We start from the raw sequence: 18,821 nt of genomic DNA, 5'->3' as shown, positions 1-18,821 counted from the left end.
TGGCTAAACATCACTGTGCAAATATGGTGCAGGGCACTGCGCCACCAAAACATCTGTAAAGGTGACGGTCTGGTGGTTCAATCGCTTTGTAAAAGTCCCCCTCAATGTTGGCAAAACCTTTGATGGTGCTCAAGATGAGCTGCCAAGTTTTCAGTTTGCTTAGGAGTGAATTTTCCATCCTTTCAGTGTGTTTTTGTATGTGTGACATTACCGCATAGTCGAGTACCGTGCCGGAAGTGCTTATCAATGTCACAATCTTACCCAGTGCTTTAGAAAATCGGTGGGCTTAAAAAACCGAAAAGACGAGAGAGAAACGAGGACGACTTCTTCCGGCGGCGGCGGTCGGCCTGAAATGGCTGCCGCAAAGCTCCGACATTTTCACGATTCGGGGCGTGTTTTTAGCAGTTGAGTGACGGATGACGTCACGGCTTAAAAACTGCAAAAAACACGCCCCCGAATCGCAAAAAGAGGGGGCCTGAACAGAGTGATGACCCTCTCCTCCAATGGCTGGCCTCCGTTTAGGAAGCCAGCCAATGGAGAAGAGGGGCGGGTTCAAGCCCCACTGTAGCCAAAACATAAAATCTCGGGCTCCGCCCACAATGCTTACGCAGTGTCACGCTAGGCCCGAGACCTAAAAAGTGGGTTCTCTCTGTCACCCACTCTCTAATCTCATTCCTCAAGAATTAAAGATCAAGCAGTAAGCTTCCATGTCTTAAAGAAATAGCTACAGATTGGCTGAATTGCGCAGTGTGAAACTGGAGAATATGCTATCAACCCCAGCTTTCCTGCTTCTACCATGAGGTTTGTTGCATGATTTAAATGCCAAATATTTTCAAGGCTTGGCTCGTGCATGCGCTCGTACAGCCTGAGCCGACCCTTGCCCGATGGTACACCGGCTCTGCTCTCCCTGTTAATTTGTTTGCTCATACAGTCAGCTAAGGCAGAAGGAGACACAAGACACAAAGGATGCAATTTACATAGTGGATACAAATTGGAAGTCAATATTTCACGCTGAATCCAATCAGCCGTTCTTTAGGAGCTGAAGAGGCAGGTTTGTTGAGCTGTGCCAAAGAAAACGAAATAAAGACAATTGTCTTACATGGAAAAGTTTGTTAAGACCTTTCTTGTATTAAATTAATTTAAGCTGAAAAAAAAACTGCTTTTGGTTAAGTTATATTCTAATTAAAACGATTTTGCACTGTTTCTATCAGCCTCATCCAGTTACAATGGGTCATGGTCATTTTTAACAAACCACTATCCTTTGTTGCACAACTGAATGAAATGGTGAAATGAGAAGAATTTAAGTACACTTTCCAAAAAAAAAGCGGAAGCACCATTTAAAACGCCGTGGGGCATGTTATCAAGCCCCTATCGCCACCACAACATCACTTTTTGTGACATTGAGGTGGCGATAGGGTCAGCTCCCGATTATCAAGGCAGCGGTAAGCCACTTAACATAGCTTAAAGCAACGTTAAGTGGCTTAACGCTGCCTTGATAATAGTGCCCCTTTCAGACTAAACTTAGTGTGAAAGGTGGCGTGCAGTGGGTGTTGCAGTGGAACCCATTGAATTTGACGATGCCACCTATTATCAAGGGCGGTGATAATAGGTGGCAGCACTAAATTTAAGACCAGGAAAATCCTGGTCTTAAGATGGCGAAAAGAGGAGAAATGCTTTATTTCTCCTCTTTTTTGCTTTTTCCATGTGTGCTACCTTTTGCAGCACACTTGGAAAAAGCAAAATGCCACAGTTTGTTTATGTACAGGAAGGTGTCCCTTCCTGTACATAAACAAACCTTTGTAGGTCTCGCCTGAGCCAGCGCATGTGCTGCTCTGCGAGACTTTAAGTAAGGGCTTAAAGTGCGACTTTAAGTGTGAGACTTTAAGTAAGGGCTTTTGAATTCTAAACACACGCTCATGCATGTGCTTTTTCCCTAACTTGCAATTGTCTTGTGCATGTGTCTTTTTTTAAAACACAGCACGCAATTGGTGCAAAGTGGGTGATTGTCCCACCTTGTTTGTTGGATGGCCTAGGGTCCTCGGGCGCGTGCTTCAACCTTATCTGTCTCCAATTATCGCATTTGAGGTAATTGTAAACAGATTGTAAACAGATGGTGCTCACTTTTTTTCTGTTTTCGACTGCTTTTGTAGCACAGAAAGGCTTTCTTTTAGTTGAACAGAAGACCAATGTGCAACTTTGGAATGTGTTTATGTTTATTTAAACATTGAATGAGGACTGGTTCTGTAAGGAAGAAGGTTTTGCTAATTAACTGTTAGCTGGCAGAAGACCAACGGGCGAACTCTGGATGTGTTTATTTTTTATTTTAACTTTTGAGGAGCCCCTCATTTTCTGTTTTCGACTGACTTGTGGAATGAAGAAAGCTTTGCTAATTTTCTGTTAGCTGTGCAGAAGACGAGCGAACTCTGGGATGTGCTTATTTTTTATTTAAATGAGGCTGATTTAAAACTGTCGAAGTTTTTATCTTTTCAGATAGAAGCGGCTCAAGTGTGCATGCTCACCTCCCATTTGATGGATAAATTGTGTTTGTTGATTAATCATGAGTACTGGCCTTGTTAAAGTACTTGAAAATAGAGATAAAAAATGCCTTTTAAGACAAACTCCAGTGCTGGTTGCTGTGCTATGTGTTTCTGGGAGCAACGCAGCACCGAGTGCTGCACTTTACAAAGGCTTCCGGTTTATATTAAGGTTAACTGTCTTTATTAGGTGAAACGCGCATTTCGACCTACATATAGGAAGGCTGGTATAAGTCTCAGGATAAACATGGAAGCAAAGTGCACCCCATTTCAGATAGAAGTTATCATTTAATAAAGCAACACTGCGGCTCCTCGGAGCCTACAGTGAAAGTGAAAGCAGCGACAGACAGACAAAAAACTTCACCAGTTGACGCCTCCTCTGCGAGTTAATCTCCGTGTGCAAAGGGGGTTTTAAATTTAAAAGTGGAAGGGTCTCCTCCTCACTCAGTGCCACATAAGTACACGCCACATAATCACAATACTCAATGCAACCTAAATACACTCCACAAAATACCACTCAGTGCCACATAATTATATGCCACATAATTACACTGCACTCAATGCAACATACACTCCAAATATTGCCACTCAGTGTCACATAAGTACACGCCACATAATTACACTCTACTGAATGTAACATATACTCCACACAATACCACTCAGTGCCACATAATTATATGCTACATCATTACAATGCACTCAATGCAACATATACTCCATATAATACCACTCAGTGCCACATAATTATTCACCACATAATTACTCTACTGAATACAACATACACTCCTCATAATACCACTCAGTGCCACATAATATGCTACATCACTACACTGCACTCAATGCAGCATACACTCCATATAACCACTCAGTGCCACATAATTACTCACCAAATAATTACTGTACTAAATACAACATACACTCCCCATAATACCATTCAGTGCCATATAATTACACAACACATAATTACTCTACTCAATGCAACATAAATACACTCCACATAATACCACTCAGTGTCACATAATTATATGCTACATAATTACACAGCACTCAATGCAACATACACTCCAAATAATACCAATCAGTGCCACATAATTACACGCCACATAATGACACTCTACTCAATGCAACATAAATACACTCAAAATAATACCAATCAGTGCCACATAAATACACGCCACTTCATTACACTCTACGCAATGCATCATAAATACACTCCACATAATACCACTCAGTGCCACATAATTATATGCTACATAATTACACTGCACTCAATGCAACATACAATCCTAATAATATCACTCAGTGCCACATAAATACACGCCACTTCATTACACTCTACGCAATGCAACATAAATACACTCCACATAATACCACTCAGTGCCACATAATTATATGCTACATAATTACACTGCACTCAATGCAACATACAATCCTAATAATACCACTCAGTGCCACATAATAACACACCACATAATTACACTCTACTCAATGCAACATAAATACACTCCACATTATACCACTCAGTGCCACATAATTATATGCTACATAGTTACACTGCACTCAATGCAACATACACTCCAAATAGAACCATTCAGTGCTACATAATTACATGCCACATAATAACACACTACTGTATGCAACATACACTCCACTCAATGCCATATAATTAAATGCTACATCATTACAATGCAACATACACTCCATATAGTACCACTCAGTTCCACATAATTATTCATCACATAATTACTCTACTGAATACAACATACACTCCCCATAATACCACTCAATGCCACATAATTACACACCACATAATTACTCTACTCAATGCAACATAAATACACTCCACATAATACCACTCAGTGCCACATAATTATATGCTACATAATTACACAGCACTCAATGCAACATACACTCCAAATAATACCAATAAGTGCCACATAATTACACGCCACATATTTACACTCTACTCAATGCAACATAAATACACTCCAAATAATACCAATCAGTGCCACATAAATACACGCCACTTCATTACACTCTACGCAATGCAACATAAATACACTCCACATAATACCACTCAGTGCCACATAATTATATGCCACATAACTACACTGCACTCAATGCAACATACAATCCTAATAATACCACTCAGTGCCACATAATAACACACCACATAATTACACTCTACTCAATGCAACATAAATACACTCCACATTATACCACTCAGTGCCACATAATTATATGCTACATAGTTACACTGCACTCAATGCAACATACACTCCAAATAATACCAATAAGTGCCACATAATTACACGCCACATATTTACACTCTACTCAATGCAACATAAATACACTCCAAATAATACCAATCAGTGCCACATAAATACACGCCACTTCATTACACTCTACGCAATGCAACATAAATACACTCCACATAATACCACTCAGTGCCACATAATTATATGCCGCATAATTACACTGCACTCAATGCAACATACAATCCTAATTATACCACTCAGTGCCACATAATAACACACCACATAATTACACTCTACTCAATGCAACATAAATACACTCCACATTATACCACTCAGTGCCACATAATTATATGCTACATAGTTACACTGCACTCAATGCAACATACACTCCAAATAATACCATTCAGTGCCACATAATTACATGCCACATAATAACACCCTACTGAATGCAACATACACTCCACTCAATGCCATATAATTAAATGCTACATCATTACAATGCAACATACACTCCATATAGTACCACTCAGTTCCACATAATTATTCATCACATAATTACTCTACTGAATGCAACATACACTCCCCATAATACCACACAGTTCCACATAATTACACACCACATAATTTGACTTGACTCAAAGCAACATAAATACACTCCACAAAATACCACTCAGTGCCACATAATTATATGCTACATAATTACACTGCACTCAATGCAACGTACACTCCAAATGATACCGCTCAGTGCCACATAATTACACACCACATAATTACACTCTACTCAATGCAGCAAAAATACACTCCACATATTACCACTCAGTGCCACATAATTATATGCTACACAATTACACTACACTCAATGCAACATACACTCCAAATATTACCACTCAATGCCACATAATTACTCATCACATAATTACTCTACTGAATACAACATACACTCCCCATAATACCACTCAGTGCCACATAATTACATGTCACATAATTACACTCTACTCAATGCAACATAAATACACTCCACATAATACCACTCAGTGCCACATAATTATATGCTACATATTTACACTGCACTCAATGCAACATACACTCCAAATAATACCACTCAGTGCAACATAATTACACACCACATAATTACATTCTACTCAATGCAACATAAATACACTCCACATAATACCACTCACTGCCACATAATTATATGCTGCATAATTACACTGCACTCAAAGCAACATACACTCCAAGTAATACCACCCAGTGCTACATAATTACACTCTACTGAATGCAACATACACTCAACCAATACCACTCACTGCCACATAATTATATGCTACATCATTTCACTGCACTCAATGCAGCCTACATTCCATATAATACCACTCAGTGCCACATAATTAATCCTCTGAATACAACATACACTCCTCATAATACCACTCAGTGCCACATAATTACACACCACATAATTACATTCTACTCAATGCAACATAAATACACTTGACATAATACCACTCAGTGCCACATAATTATATGCTACATTATCACACTACAGTCAATGCAACATACACTCCAAATAATACCACTCAGCGCCACATAATTACACTCTACTCAATGCAACATAAATATGCTCCACATAATACCACTCAGTGCCACATAATTATATGCTACATATTTACACTGCACTCAATGCAACATACACTCCAAATAATACCACTCAGTGCCACATAATTACACGCCAAATAATTACACTCTACTTAATGCAACATGCACTCCACACAATAACACTCAGTGCCACATAATTATATGCTACATCATTACACTGCACTCAATGCAACATACACTCCATATAATTCCACTCAGTGCCACATAATTACTCACCACATAATTACTCTACTGAATACAACATACACTCCACATAATACCACTCAGTGCCACATAATTACACGCCACATAATTACACTCTACTCAATGCAACATAAATACACTCCACATAATACCACTCAATCCCACATAATAACACTCCACATAATTGCACTGTACCGAATGCAACATAAATACACTCCACATAAATGCACTCTAGACCACATACCACCAATCAACATAAATGCACTCCACACCCTGACACAATTTCACTAAGCATAATTTCACTCAACGCCACAGTTCCAGGCCACACAATTCAACTCCACACATTTCCAATACACACCGCATATTTACACATCAAAAAAACATATTTCAACTCTACAACTCCACAATCCACAGCATACCTCCAATCCACACCATATAGTGTCACCACCTTAGCACCAAACATAATTTGCCACCACCATTTTGCATCAGCGCACCACCTAAGCATCACGTCTGTGTGCCCTTGGAATCTGGCATCTGTTGATTTTCCCCTAGTGTCCGTCCGCTGCTCGTGTTCTAATTAAATTAAATTACTGTTTCCCAACCTCCACTCCCCTGTTATTTATGTTGTGCTCCCCCATAACCCAAAAAAAGGGTGCCTGCGTTGGCACTAAGTTGCAAAACTTAGCGCCATTGCAGGGGGACACGCGAGGCTACAGCATATCCTTAATAATATGGTGCAGTCTTGCGTTTCCGAAGTGGCGGAGAGAGACGTTAAGCCAAGAAAGCTAATGCCTTCCTCCGCCACTTCATTGCTAATATGCCCCGTGTCTTATGCTCCGGTAACATACATCTGGTACAAGAGCACATATGCGACGCCCAGAAGTCATACGTTTCTTAAACCAAACTGTAAATGTTTCAGCAGCCTGCTCTTTGGGGTACTTGGTAGAGATGTGAAATGAAGAACACTTTTGTCCGTGCCACAAAAAGATCATCTTACATTATTAAGCAAGGAGCTCTCCTCTTTCGACAAACCCTTCACATCTGAAACCCTTAGATAGAAGCAAATAAAGTGACTCTATACTGAATGTTAAAAACAATGTGCATGATTTAACAACAAATAAAATCTGTAATGTGTGTTATTTTTATGCTATTGCTCCTGATTCCCACCCGCCTTCGTCGCTTTGCACCTTCAAGCAGATTGCGAGAAGGAGGTCACTTAAAAAAAACTTTATTACTATGAAACAAATATTTTGGTTAACCATATTTCCATAAAGTAATATTGCTATATTTCATGAATAAAAAAATATGTATAAAAAAGCAAAAAAAATATTTCTGTTATGTCCATGAGTAAATATTCACAGTATTTATTTCACCATGATGAATAAATAAATGTATCATATTCTGATTGTAATTTTCAGAGCGATGTGGTGGTAGCTGCTGAGAAAAGTTCCTGGAAAGCCAGACTTGCTGGAGTTATTCATGTGTACAGCCTATGAAACCTCTACAGAGTGTGGCGCTCAGTTACACACTTCCTCACAATTGCCTCTGCTGATGAATGTACTGAGATACCAAGGGATATAATTTAAAATTATAATTAATATTTTATAATAAACCTTAACAGATTCATTTACCTGGCATTATGTATTTTATGACAGTAGTTATTAAATAGGAATATGTAACAATGAAAAATATAATAATGATAGGTTTGAAAACGTTTTTGCAAATTCTAATACACAATAATATAACAATACACAAAATATTATACCTGAAAAGGCATAATAAGTTCAAGGTTAGAAAATGTGCCTTCATATAGGATATAAATGTGGAAAAAACATGCTGTCTATTGTCTGCAGGAAGCTTTCATTTCTATTGGTCTTCACTTGCTTGGCCACACTGCTCACTTATTAAACATTGTCCCTTTAAGAAATATAGGGGCATATTACCAAGGGCAATATCGCCACTTTAGCGGGAAAAATTCCCGCTAAAGCGGCGATAATTTTATCGCCCTATTCCCTAGCTGTCGCTAACAGCAGTTAGCGACAGCTAATAGGAGATAGCGGGCATTTAGGGGCCCACCCTGCATGTCAGCGATGATTATCGCTAATGACATGCAGAGTGGGCGTGCCAAGATGTTAGCGACTGGAAACAGTCGCTAACATCGCTATCCCCTATTACCAACTTTTGGAAATAATCGCGCTAAGCGCGATTATCTCCAAAAGCTAACGCCTACCCAGAGCAGTTCTTAGCCATGTTATCCAATGGTCGGTGGATAACATAGCTAAGAGCATTTGCTCGCTAATGCATGAATATCGCTGACTTTTCAGCGCTATTCATGCATTTCAGCCGATTTTTATCGCTTAGGAGATAAACCTTGATAATATCAAGGCTCCTAAGCGATAAAAATTGTCGGAGCGCGGCGATATTTAAATGCCCGCTAACCAAGCTTAGCGATAATTATCGCTATAGCTTGGTAATATGCCCCATAATGCTTTCAATAAAAAAGTGATTTAACGTTAAAATCAAACTCGAGGGCTTGACTTTTTGTGAAATGTCCTGTGTTCCGAGAAAATGTATTCTTTCCTTCCTCATACCATATGACTTCATATGGATAATGAGCAAGTATTAATGAAAGAAAATGCTTATTGCAGCTTACATTTCGTGATTTAACCAGGACATACCGGGATTTGAACGTTTCATTTCATAGAAAAGCTCACTGTTAAAAGGTGGGAAACCAGACAGCTAACAGGGTAGGCTTTTAATGGCTTAACCGCGGTGGCAATTCCACCGTGGTGCGGGCGTTCTAAAGGGTGAGCGGGGCTGCGACAGCCAACGGTTGTTTGCAGCATCAGGGAGGGAGTGCTCCCGTTGGCCGTTGGCCGTTGGCCGACGGGAGCACGGAAGGGGTTAAAAGGTGCTCATGAGAACCTTCTTGCAATATGTTGTAGTCATTTCTAACGGATGTATGACAGAACAACACATTCCATTGTAACAAGGCAGCCGTTACATGAGAATGCCATTACCATGCCTAACCTTTACCATGCATATTTTTACAATGATTATGCCTTTGCCATTCATGCCTTTACAACAAATTTAGGTGTAAAAGCATGAAGGTTAAAGGGATATGCATGGTAAAGGTTTTCTCTGAGCCCTAAAATCGGCCCCCGGCTCAACCACCTACCCCCACTAGTTCAAAAAAAAAAAAACAGTCTTAGCCCTAAAACTGGGTCCTGTTGCAACCCTCCCCCCCCCCCCAGCCCTTTAAAAAAAAAGTACCCCAGCACTGAGCTCTAAAACTGGACCACTGGCGCAACCCCTTCTTGTACCCAGCTCCCAGCCCTCAAAGAAAAAACTGGTCCCAGTCCAAAGCCCTAAAACAGGTCCCTGGTGGAAGAGTCTTTTCGTCTCCTCTAACAAAGCTGATTGCCACACATATGCCGTTACCACCATTACCATGCATAAGCCCTAACCCATCATACCTTTACAACGTAATTCGTTGTAAGGTCATGCGTGGTAAAGGCATATGCATTGTAAAATTACAAGTGGTAACAGCTGTGCGAGGTAATAGTAGACGCATTGTAATAACTATATATTGTAAAGGCTATGTGTGGTAACAGCCACATTGTAATGACTGTTTCTCATTTTTAACTAACTTAATGCTGAAGGCAACGTTTACCATGGAAAACGCGTGAGAAGACGGCGGACTTTCAGAAGACTTCTTGCCATTGGACAATGATGATTAAATACACCTGTTTTTGTAACATGTTTAGCTGCTTTCTGTATAGAATGTGTACCAATATAGAGAGCTCAAAGACACTCTTCCCATGCATCCTTAATCTGTCATGTCCCTTGCCACTTTGGTGTGCTAGCCCGACTTGCCATAAACTACTGCTTACGGTCATTCTTTTTGTTTTCCTTACGCTTTATGAGGAGAAGTTACCTGTTTATGTTGAGCATAGCTACTGCTGTGATTCCTTCCGTCTCTTTTTTTATTGACGGTTGCTACTTGAATTGTTAGGAGAAATCTTCTGTGTCTCCAGAACAACTCTTCATGGGAATTGTGTTCTTCCATTTAGCTATTTGAACCCACTCCGAAATCTACTTGCTCTTTTGCAGGAGGAACTCTTTATGGGTTCTTGTTAGGGTAGAATAGGTCCTTCAGTTTAGAATAGAGACATTACTCTGAATGGAACACGCTGCTCTATTTTTTCTATGGTTGTTACTAATCAAACTTATCTCTTAATATTTCTGTAATCGATTTGCCACTAATTTGAATAAAAAAACACAAATATTGACTAATCTACTAAATGAGAGAATAAACTTTTTAAACTTCACCAACTCTCTCTTTTTTTTTTTTACTTTTTTATTGACATTTTGAATAAACATAGGCATCATTGGCAAATTAGAGTAGATTTTCCACACCACCAAGCACCCCCCGCCCCTCCACCCTCCATCCACCCCAACAGTATCCCAATCAGCAATTCAACATTGTCTGTCCCAGTTCCACCGAGCACCAGATTGTCACATGTTTTCGTCTTCCAGGGAGGCTTCGCAAGTCTCAGCCTCTTAACTAACAGGCCATGAACAAGGGGCAACACCCCAATCAGCGTGGTTATGAGCATATCAGTCATTTCCCAGGCCCACGTCCAAACCATGGTATTTTCTCCATTTCCCCCATATCTTGCAAAACTTTTGAGGACAGCCCCAAGCTTTGTAAGTCACTCTCTCAGCCGCCATGTATAAATCCATTCCCCGCCTCCATTCTCCCACCCTAGGGGGTAACGGTGCTCCCCATGCTCATGCCAAATCTCTCTGCCACCACTAAGGTCAGTAGGGCAAAGATCAGGTGTGGGCGACTCAAATCCACCTCAGTAGACATTCCCAGCAACACAAACTTAGGGTCCAGTGGAAGCGTCACCTTCAGGATTTTTCTCAACTCTCCCAAAATATGCTCCCAGTAAGCGTTAATGGTAGGGCATTCCCATAAAGTGTGGAAGAAGGTTCCCTGTGGGTGTCCGCATCTCAAACAGCAGGGGTCGCTAGCTCTGCCCATGCAGTGCATTCTGGCCCTGTCATAATAGACCCTACGCAATATTTTATACTGTATAAGACGTAGTCTGGTTTTGATCGCAACCTCTCTATGATGCATCAGGGCCGCTTCCCAATCTACGGTGTCCAGGTTGCCCACATCCTGTTCCCAACCAATCAATCAATCACTGCATTTCTAAAGCGCGCTACATACCCGTGAGGGTCTCAAGGCGCTAGGGGGGGCTGCTACTGATCGAAGAGCCAGGTCTTGAGAAGTCTTCTGAAAGCCAGCAGGTCCCGGGTCTGTCGTAGGCTGGTAGGGAAAGCGTTCCAGGTTTTGGCGGTGAGGTAGGAGAAGGATCTGCCGCCGGCGGTGGTTTTCCGAATACAAGGAACTGAGGCGAGGGCGAGGCTGGCAGAGTGGATACTGCGGGTGGGGGTGTGGAAGCTGAGTCGTCGTTGAGGTATGTAGGTCCGGTGCTGTGTAGCGCTTTGTGTGCATGGATGAGGAGTTTGAAGGTGATCCTCTTGTTGACGGGGAGCCAGTGTAGGCTTCTCAGATGGGGTGTGATGTGGCTGCATCGGCGGATGTCGAGGATCAGTCATGCCGAGGTGTTCTGGATTCGTTGTAGTCGTCTCAGGAGCTTGGTTGTTGTTCCTGAGTAGAGGGCGTTCCCGTAGTCGAGTCTGCTGATGACGAGGGCCTGGGTGACGGTTTTTCTCATGTCGGGGGGTATCCATTTGAAGATCCTGCAGAGCATTCGGAGGGTGTTGAAGCAGGACGGGGAGACAGCGTTGACTTGCTTGGTCATGGAGAGGGCGGAGTCGAGGATGACCCCTAGGTTGCGTGCGTGGTCGGTGGGTTCCGGGGAAGTGCCTAGCGATGTGGGCCACCAGGTGTCGTCCCAGGCTGATGGGGTGGGTCCGAGGATGAGGAACTCAGTTTTGTCTGAATTCAGCTTCAGTCTGCTGTCCTTCATCCAGTCGGCGACGGCCTTCATTCATCTGTGGAGATTGGCTTGGCGGTGTGGGGGTCTTCGGTGAGGGAGATGATCAGCTGGGTGTCGTCGGCGTAGGAGATGATGTTGAGACTATGTTGTCTTGCGACTTCGGTGAGCAGTGCCATGGAGATATTGAACAGCGTTGGGCTGAGGGAGGATCCCTGAGGGACACCGCAGATGATCTCGGTGGTTTTCGACCCGGAAGGGTGGGAGGCGGACGCTCTGGGTTCTGCCGGAGAGGAAGGATGTGGTCCAGACCAGGGCCTTCTCTTGGATTCCGGCGTCATGGAGGCGTGCTGATAAGGTGCGGTGGCAGACTGTGTCGAAGGCTGCTGATAGGTCCAGGAGGATAAGGACGGCTGTTTCTCCCTTGTCCATCAGGGTCCTGATGTCGTTGGTGGCGGCAATGAGGGCGGTCTCGGTGCTGTGGTTGCTGTGAAAACCGGATTGGGAAGGGTCCAGGATGTTGTTGTCTTCGAGGTAGTGGGTTAGCTGTTTGTTGACAATCTTCTCAGTCACTTTTGCCGTGAACGGAAGCAGGGAGATGGGCCGGAAGTTCTTGAGGTCCTTGGGGTGCGCCTTGGGTTTCTTCAGTAGGGCGTTAATCTCGGCGTGCTTCCAGCTTTCCGGGAAGTTTGCTGTTTAGAAGGAGATGTTGATTGTTTTCCAGAGGTGGGCGCGATGGTAGTGCTGGCTTTGTGGAAAACGTGGTGAGGGCAGGGGCCGGAAGGGGATCCGGAGTGGATGGAGTTCATGGTTTTGATTGTGTCTTCGTCGCTGACGGTGGACCAGGCGGTCAGGCTGCTGGTGCGGGTGGAGGTCACGGGGGTGGTGGTCTCGGTGGTGGGTGCGGGGTGTCGGAGTTGAAGCTGTCGTGGATGTCGGTGATCTTGCGATGGAAGAAGGTGGCCAGGGAGTCGCATAGGTCCTGTGATGATGGAATGTCGTTGGTGTTGGAGCTGGGGTTGGAGAGTTCTCTCACGATGCTGAAGAGCTCTTTGGTGTTGTGTGCGTTGTTGCCTAGGCGGTTCTTACAGGCGGTCCTCTTGGTGGTCCTGATGAGTGGGTGGTGTCTGCGGATGGCGTTCTTGTGGGCTGTGTGGTTGTCTGGTGTTCGGTCGTGGAGCCATTTCTTCTCCAGCTTCCGGCAGGTGCGCTTGGATGTCCAGAGGTCTTCGGTGAACCAGGCGGCTTTCTTGTTGGTGTGGTTGGTTGTGGAGATCTTGAGAGGGGCAAGGGTGTTGGCGCAGTCGCTGATCCACTGTTTGAGGTTGGTTGCGGCGGTGTCGGGGTCGATGGGGTCGGCGGATGGTCTCAGGGTGAGGGTGGTTGTCAGTTGGTCCTTGGTGACCTTGCCCCAGCAGCAGCGTGGCAGCTGTTGGGTGCGGTGGTGTGTGGTGGGTTTCCTGAAGGTGAAGTGGACGCATCTGTGGTTGGTCCAGTGGGGTTCGGTGGTGTGGTTCAGTTTACCCAATTCATCTGGTGCATTATTGTTCAGCCTTTTATATGTCAAGAACACCAATTTATTGGAAACATGTTCCTGCAGCAGGCGACCCTCCAATAGAGCGTATTCCGGTAACGGGGGGCGATTGTCACCTCCGCCTTCCAGGCGTGGCGTAACTGTGCATATTTGAAGAACTGCGCTGGGGTCAACCCACACTCCACCCTTAGAGACTCATATGTCTTAAGCTCTCCTCTCCCCATTACGTCCCCAAACGTTGAGATCCCTATGGCATCCCACCCACCAAAGCCCATGAGCTTATGCAGTTCTCTCAGCCACGTGCAAGACCATATCGGTGTCTGCTTGGTTGGTTTGTGAGTCCACCCCATCATCCTCATCGCCCTGTCCCATACTTCTATGGTAATTTGTGTGGCTGGTAGTAGCCGTCGCTTCCCAACTCCCCCGTATAAATAGTGCAGGCTAGTGCGAAGTTCCATAGTGGCCCTTTCTAGCCTGTAGGTCGGGTGATCAGCGGGCGCATGGAGCCATTCATTTATCAGTGCAAGATGTTCGGCCCAATAATGGCCTCCACGTCCGGCAGGGAGATCCCCCCATTATATTGATTCCGTTGGAGCGTAGCAAGGGCTATTCTGGGTTGCTTTCCTAGCCATAAAAGGGCACGCAGCTCTGCGTTTATTGACTGGAATGTCTGCCTAGGCAAGAGGAAGTATTCAATCTGCAGGGCATATAGGAAGTGGGGCCATGTGATCATTTTAAACATCGCTGCTCGGTCCAGGAGCATAAGGGGGAGGGACTTCCACTGGTGGACGTCTTCCGCAAAGTTCTTAATCACCCTGTGGACATTGTTTTGATAGGAGATTTGTTTGTTGGTTGTCAGATAAGTACCCAAGTATTTAAACCCTGACTGGGTAACCTGTAGGGCTCCTTGCATCAGGGGCCAGTGTTCCTCCATGCGCGGGCAGTATAAAATTGATTTATGCCAGTTTATCGTGTAGCCAGAAAAGGAGCCATACCTGTCTAAAAGTTTGAACAACGCCGGTACAGAGGTCGCCGGCTGTGTCACGTACAGGAGGATTTCGTCCGCGTAAAGTGAGATTGTCTCCTCCTGTAGGTCTGCCTGCGTGATAAGGAAGCCGTGCACCTCTTCCGCCTGACGGATTGCACAAGCTACTATTTCGACCGTGAGGGCGAATAACAATGGGGATTGGGGGCATCCCTGACGGGTCCCCCTTCGAACCAGGAAATCATCAGAAAGTACTCCATTTACTCTAACCCAGGCTCTGGGATCAGTATATAAAAGACCCACCCATCGTCTAAAATTGGAGCCGACCCCGAACTTGATCCGTGTCACCTCCAAAAAGGGCCAGTGAACCGCGTCAAACTCTTTTTCAGCGTCTAAGGAGAGAATCATATGCGGGTCTTCCCTCTGCTTCACCTCCATGAGCCAGTTATGGGTCCGCCGGAGATTCTGCCTTGTCGCCCTGTCCGGCAGGAATCCCGTCTGGTCCTGATCACCTGACGTAGTCGGAGGGCTAGAACCGTAGCCAGGAGCTTAGCCTCCACATTGAGGAGGGAGATCGGTCTATACGACTCGCAGGCGTCAGGCGGTCTGCCCTGTTTATATATTCGCACAATAGTGGCCATCCTGAGGTCTGACGGGAGGTCACCGTCTTGGGTTGCGTCTCTGCAGAGCGCCAGAAGATGAGGTATTAAAAGGTCTGCTCCTTTCTTGAAAAATTCCGCAGGGAGCCCATTCGGACCCGGAGTCTTCCCCGGTCGGAGCCTAGCTATTGCCTCCCTTAATTCGGCAGCCGTTATGTCAGCCTCGAGGGTCTCATTGTCGTCATCAGTTAAGACTGGGGTGTGGATCTCGGTCAGATAGGCCTTGATTTAGTCCGGCCCACCCAATTCCCTGGCCCTATAAAAGTCTCAAAAATAGGCTGCGAATGCCTGGGCAATCCAGGGGTCTTTCTTCTGCAGCTGTCCTTGTCTATCGGTCACGCCCTCTACCCACAGAGTATCCCTCTCCCTACGACTCAGCCAGGCCAGGAGCTTACCAGACTTGTCCCCTACATTGTACAACCTGTGTAGGGTTGCAAGTGCCTGCGCTTTTGCCTCCTTTGTGGCCAGGTCCCTGTACTGTTGCTGGGTGTCTAGCAGTCACCGAAGCTCCTGCGGATCCCTATCTGTCAAGTGTTGCCGTTCAAGATCTAGAATTTTAGTTTCCAGCGTGCACAGTTCCTCTTGGGCTTTCTGTTTCTCCCAGGATATCCTACTTTGAGCCCTGTCCCAGAGCACCGCCTTGTAGGCTTCCCATAAGGTTACCCCTGACTGCACGGAGCCCATATTTTCAGCAAAATAGACCTTCGTGTCTGCCCGGAGGCCCTGTATTATCTTAGAAGGAACTCATTTTCTAGAGCTGTAGTGGTGGTATTTGATTTTGCCAGTAGATTGGGGCCTAATCCTGTACATGCGTTTGTGAAAGTGTATCAAGCAAAATGTACTTCTATCACCAGCTACGGAAGTGATATCTGGGGATACAAGGAAGCTGTGAATACCCAATTAGTAGAAAATAAATTTTTAAGAGGGCTGTTATCTCTACCACAGTCCACAGCCTCCTTTATAGTTCATGAAGAATTGGTGCTGGGTATAACTCAGACTTATTGGCAGTTTTGCCACTATAAAGCTGGATCAGGATCTGGAATAACACTGACTTGGAACCTAACCAGATAATTACTGAAGATGGTATGTCTTAGGAGAAGGGCAATAGCATTCCATGGTTTAGTTACATCAACGCCGTGGCAGGGAAGCTGGGTCGTCCTGAGTTATATAGGCCCCCAGATACAAGTAAAGATGTGGACTGGGTTAAGAAATATTTCCTTGCCTTTGTGTATTCTGAGAGAGAATCTAGAGAGCTCTGTAAACCTTCAGTTAGGGCATACATCTTATTAAAATCTTTCCCCTCAACAGAGCCATATTTAGCTGTGGTCACAATGCCTCATCATCATTTCTATTAACAAGATTTATGTTCAATCTTTTGCATTTGTTATTTGCGGAACCATAGGGGAGGAATAAAGCTGAAAACCTGGGTCCCTGCAGTAGTAACAATTTCTCGTTGTAAGGCACCAACCCCCAGATTCATCAAGGTCACATTCTGCGAATTCCAAATTGCGATAATTACCGAATCGCAATTTAGAAATTGCAGAATGGGATTCATGAAAAAATGCGATAAAAAAAGCGAATTGCAATCGGCCGCAATTGCCGATTGCGATTCTGTAAAAATCGCATAAAATTCACAGAATCGGCCGTTTTCCATGTTGAAATTGCGATCTCGCAATTACCGAAATCGCAAATTGCAATCTCGCTAATTGCGAGTTCGCAAAAACGGGAAGTCGCATTCCGAGCACAATGATGGCATCACAACCAGGAAGTAGGCAGTTCCCTCCCTCATTCTGATCCCTGAGCCTGAAAGTGGAAGCAGCACTGGCCAGAGCTCCACTACAGACCACCTGCAGCAGCACACCAGGAGACAAACAACCTCAGAACATGTCCCAGGAAGCAGCAGGGAGCAGTGCCCCTGGCAGAAAAAGGAAAATTAAATTTTCTGAGCAGGAACTTGAATACTTAATAGAGGGAGTGACAAAGGACCATGACCGCCTGTTCGGTAAGGATTCCCGCAGGGTGCCTGAGGCGGATAAGAGGCGCATTTGGCTGCGCTTCCGCGCAAAGGTCAATGCAGTAGGAGTGACCCAGCGCTCCATTGAGGAACTTAAAAAGAGGTGGTATGACCTCAGGGGGCGTGCGAAAGAACGCATCGCAGAGAGGTTGGGGGAGCGAGCTGCAACCGGAGGAGGAGAGCTCACTGTTGCACCCAACACTCCACTGGAAGACCTTGTGGAGGACACCCTGAATCCAGAAGCATGCGTGGGGGTTACCCGGCTGGACTCATCCCGACTCACCCAACAATCCCAAGGTAAGTGCCATGCGACTGCGACCCTGTCCCCTAACAATGGCCATGACTCCAGAGCTACCCATTAGACAACCCCAGTAATGCAGGCCATGCACACCAGAAATGCCCAATTGAATTGTAGGACTCGTAGTGTGACCACAATTACCAGATAGCCCCACATAGCCAGACCTGTCAAGTGAGAGTCATTCCTAAAGCCAGTCAGGGAATGCAAGCCTGCATGCATGTAGCAACCTCCCATGTGCAAAAAACATGTCAATAATCATGGTCCCATTTACATCACAGGTGTCACTGAACAACCCAGCACCGACAGTGAGGCCCTATATATCGATGAGAACCCCGAGGACACCGAGGGAGAGGGCAATCCTTCCACTCAACCCGGGCCATCACAGTCAGCAGCAGCAGCAGCAGTACCACCACCACCCCATGTAAACAGGGCCACCCCTGCAGCCACATGTGCGGCACAACCACCCCATGTAACACCCATGGCAGTGGCACAGGCCACAACAGCAGCAGCCAGGAAGCAGACAAGGCGGACAACCACTGTGCGATCACAGTCCAGCGGACTGGTGAGGGAGCAGCGCGACGTAACAACATGGGCTGGCAGGGGGGTACATGTCCCGGATCCTGGCCTGTCCATCGAACGTCGGATGCTCAGAGTCCACCAGAAGCAGGCACGTCACTTGGCAGCCATCCACCTGCAGATGCACAAGACTGCGCGTAATGTGGGCCAGCTCA

At 45.0% G+C, this 18,821-nt stretch overlaps 1 protein-coding gene across 1 annotated transcript in view; it reads left to right on the top strand.

The window, feature by feature from the left end:
* GPLD1 (glycosylphosphatidylinositol specific phospholipase D1) overlaps positions 1-8,475 on the top strand; it is a 586,386-nt gene extending 577,911 nt beyond the window's left edge. Inside the window, exon 25 of the mRNA XM_078685714.1 lies at positions 8,047-8,475. Coding sequence (XP_078541840.1) covers positions 8,047-8,124 — 78 coding nt within the window. The 3' untranslated portion in view covers positions 8,125-8,475. The remainder of the gene's footprint in view (positions 1-8,046) is intronic.
* Positions 8,476-18,821: the final 10,346 nt, after the last annotated feature.

Source organism: Lissotriton helveticus, chromosome 4_1 (genome assembly GCF_964261635.1).
Source record: "Lissotriton helveticus chromosome 4_1, aLisHel1.1, whole genome shotgun sequence".
Lineage (NCBI taxonomy): Eukaryota > Metazoa > Chordata > Amphibia > Caudata > Salamandridae > Lissotriton > Lissotriton helveticus.
The sequence above is the reverse complement of the archived record's forward strand: the minus strand, read 5'-3'. Positions and strand labels throughout refer to the sequence as shown.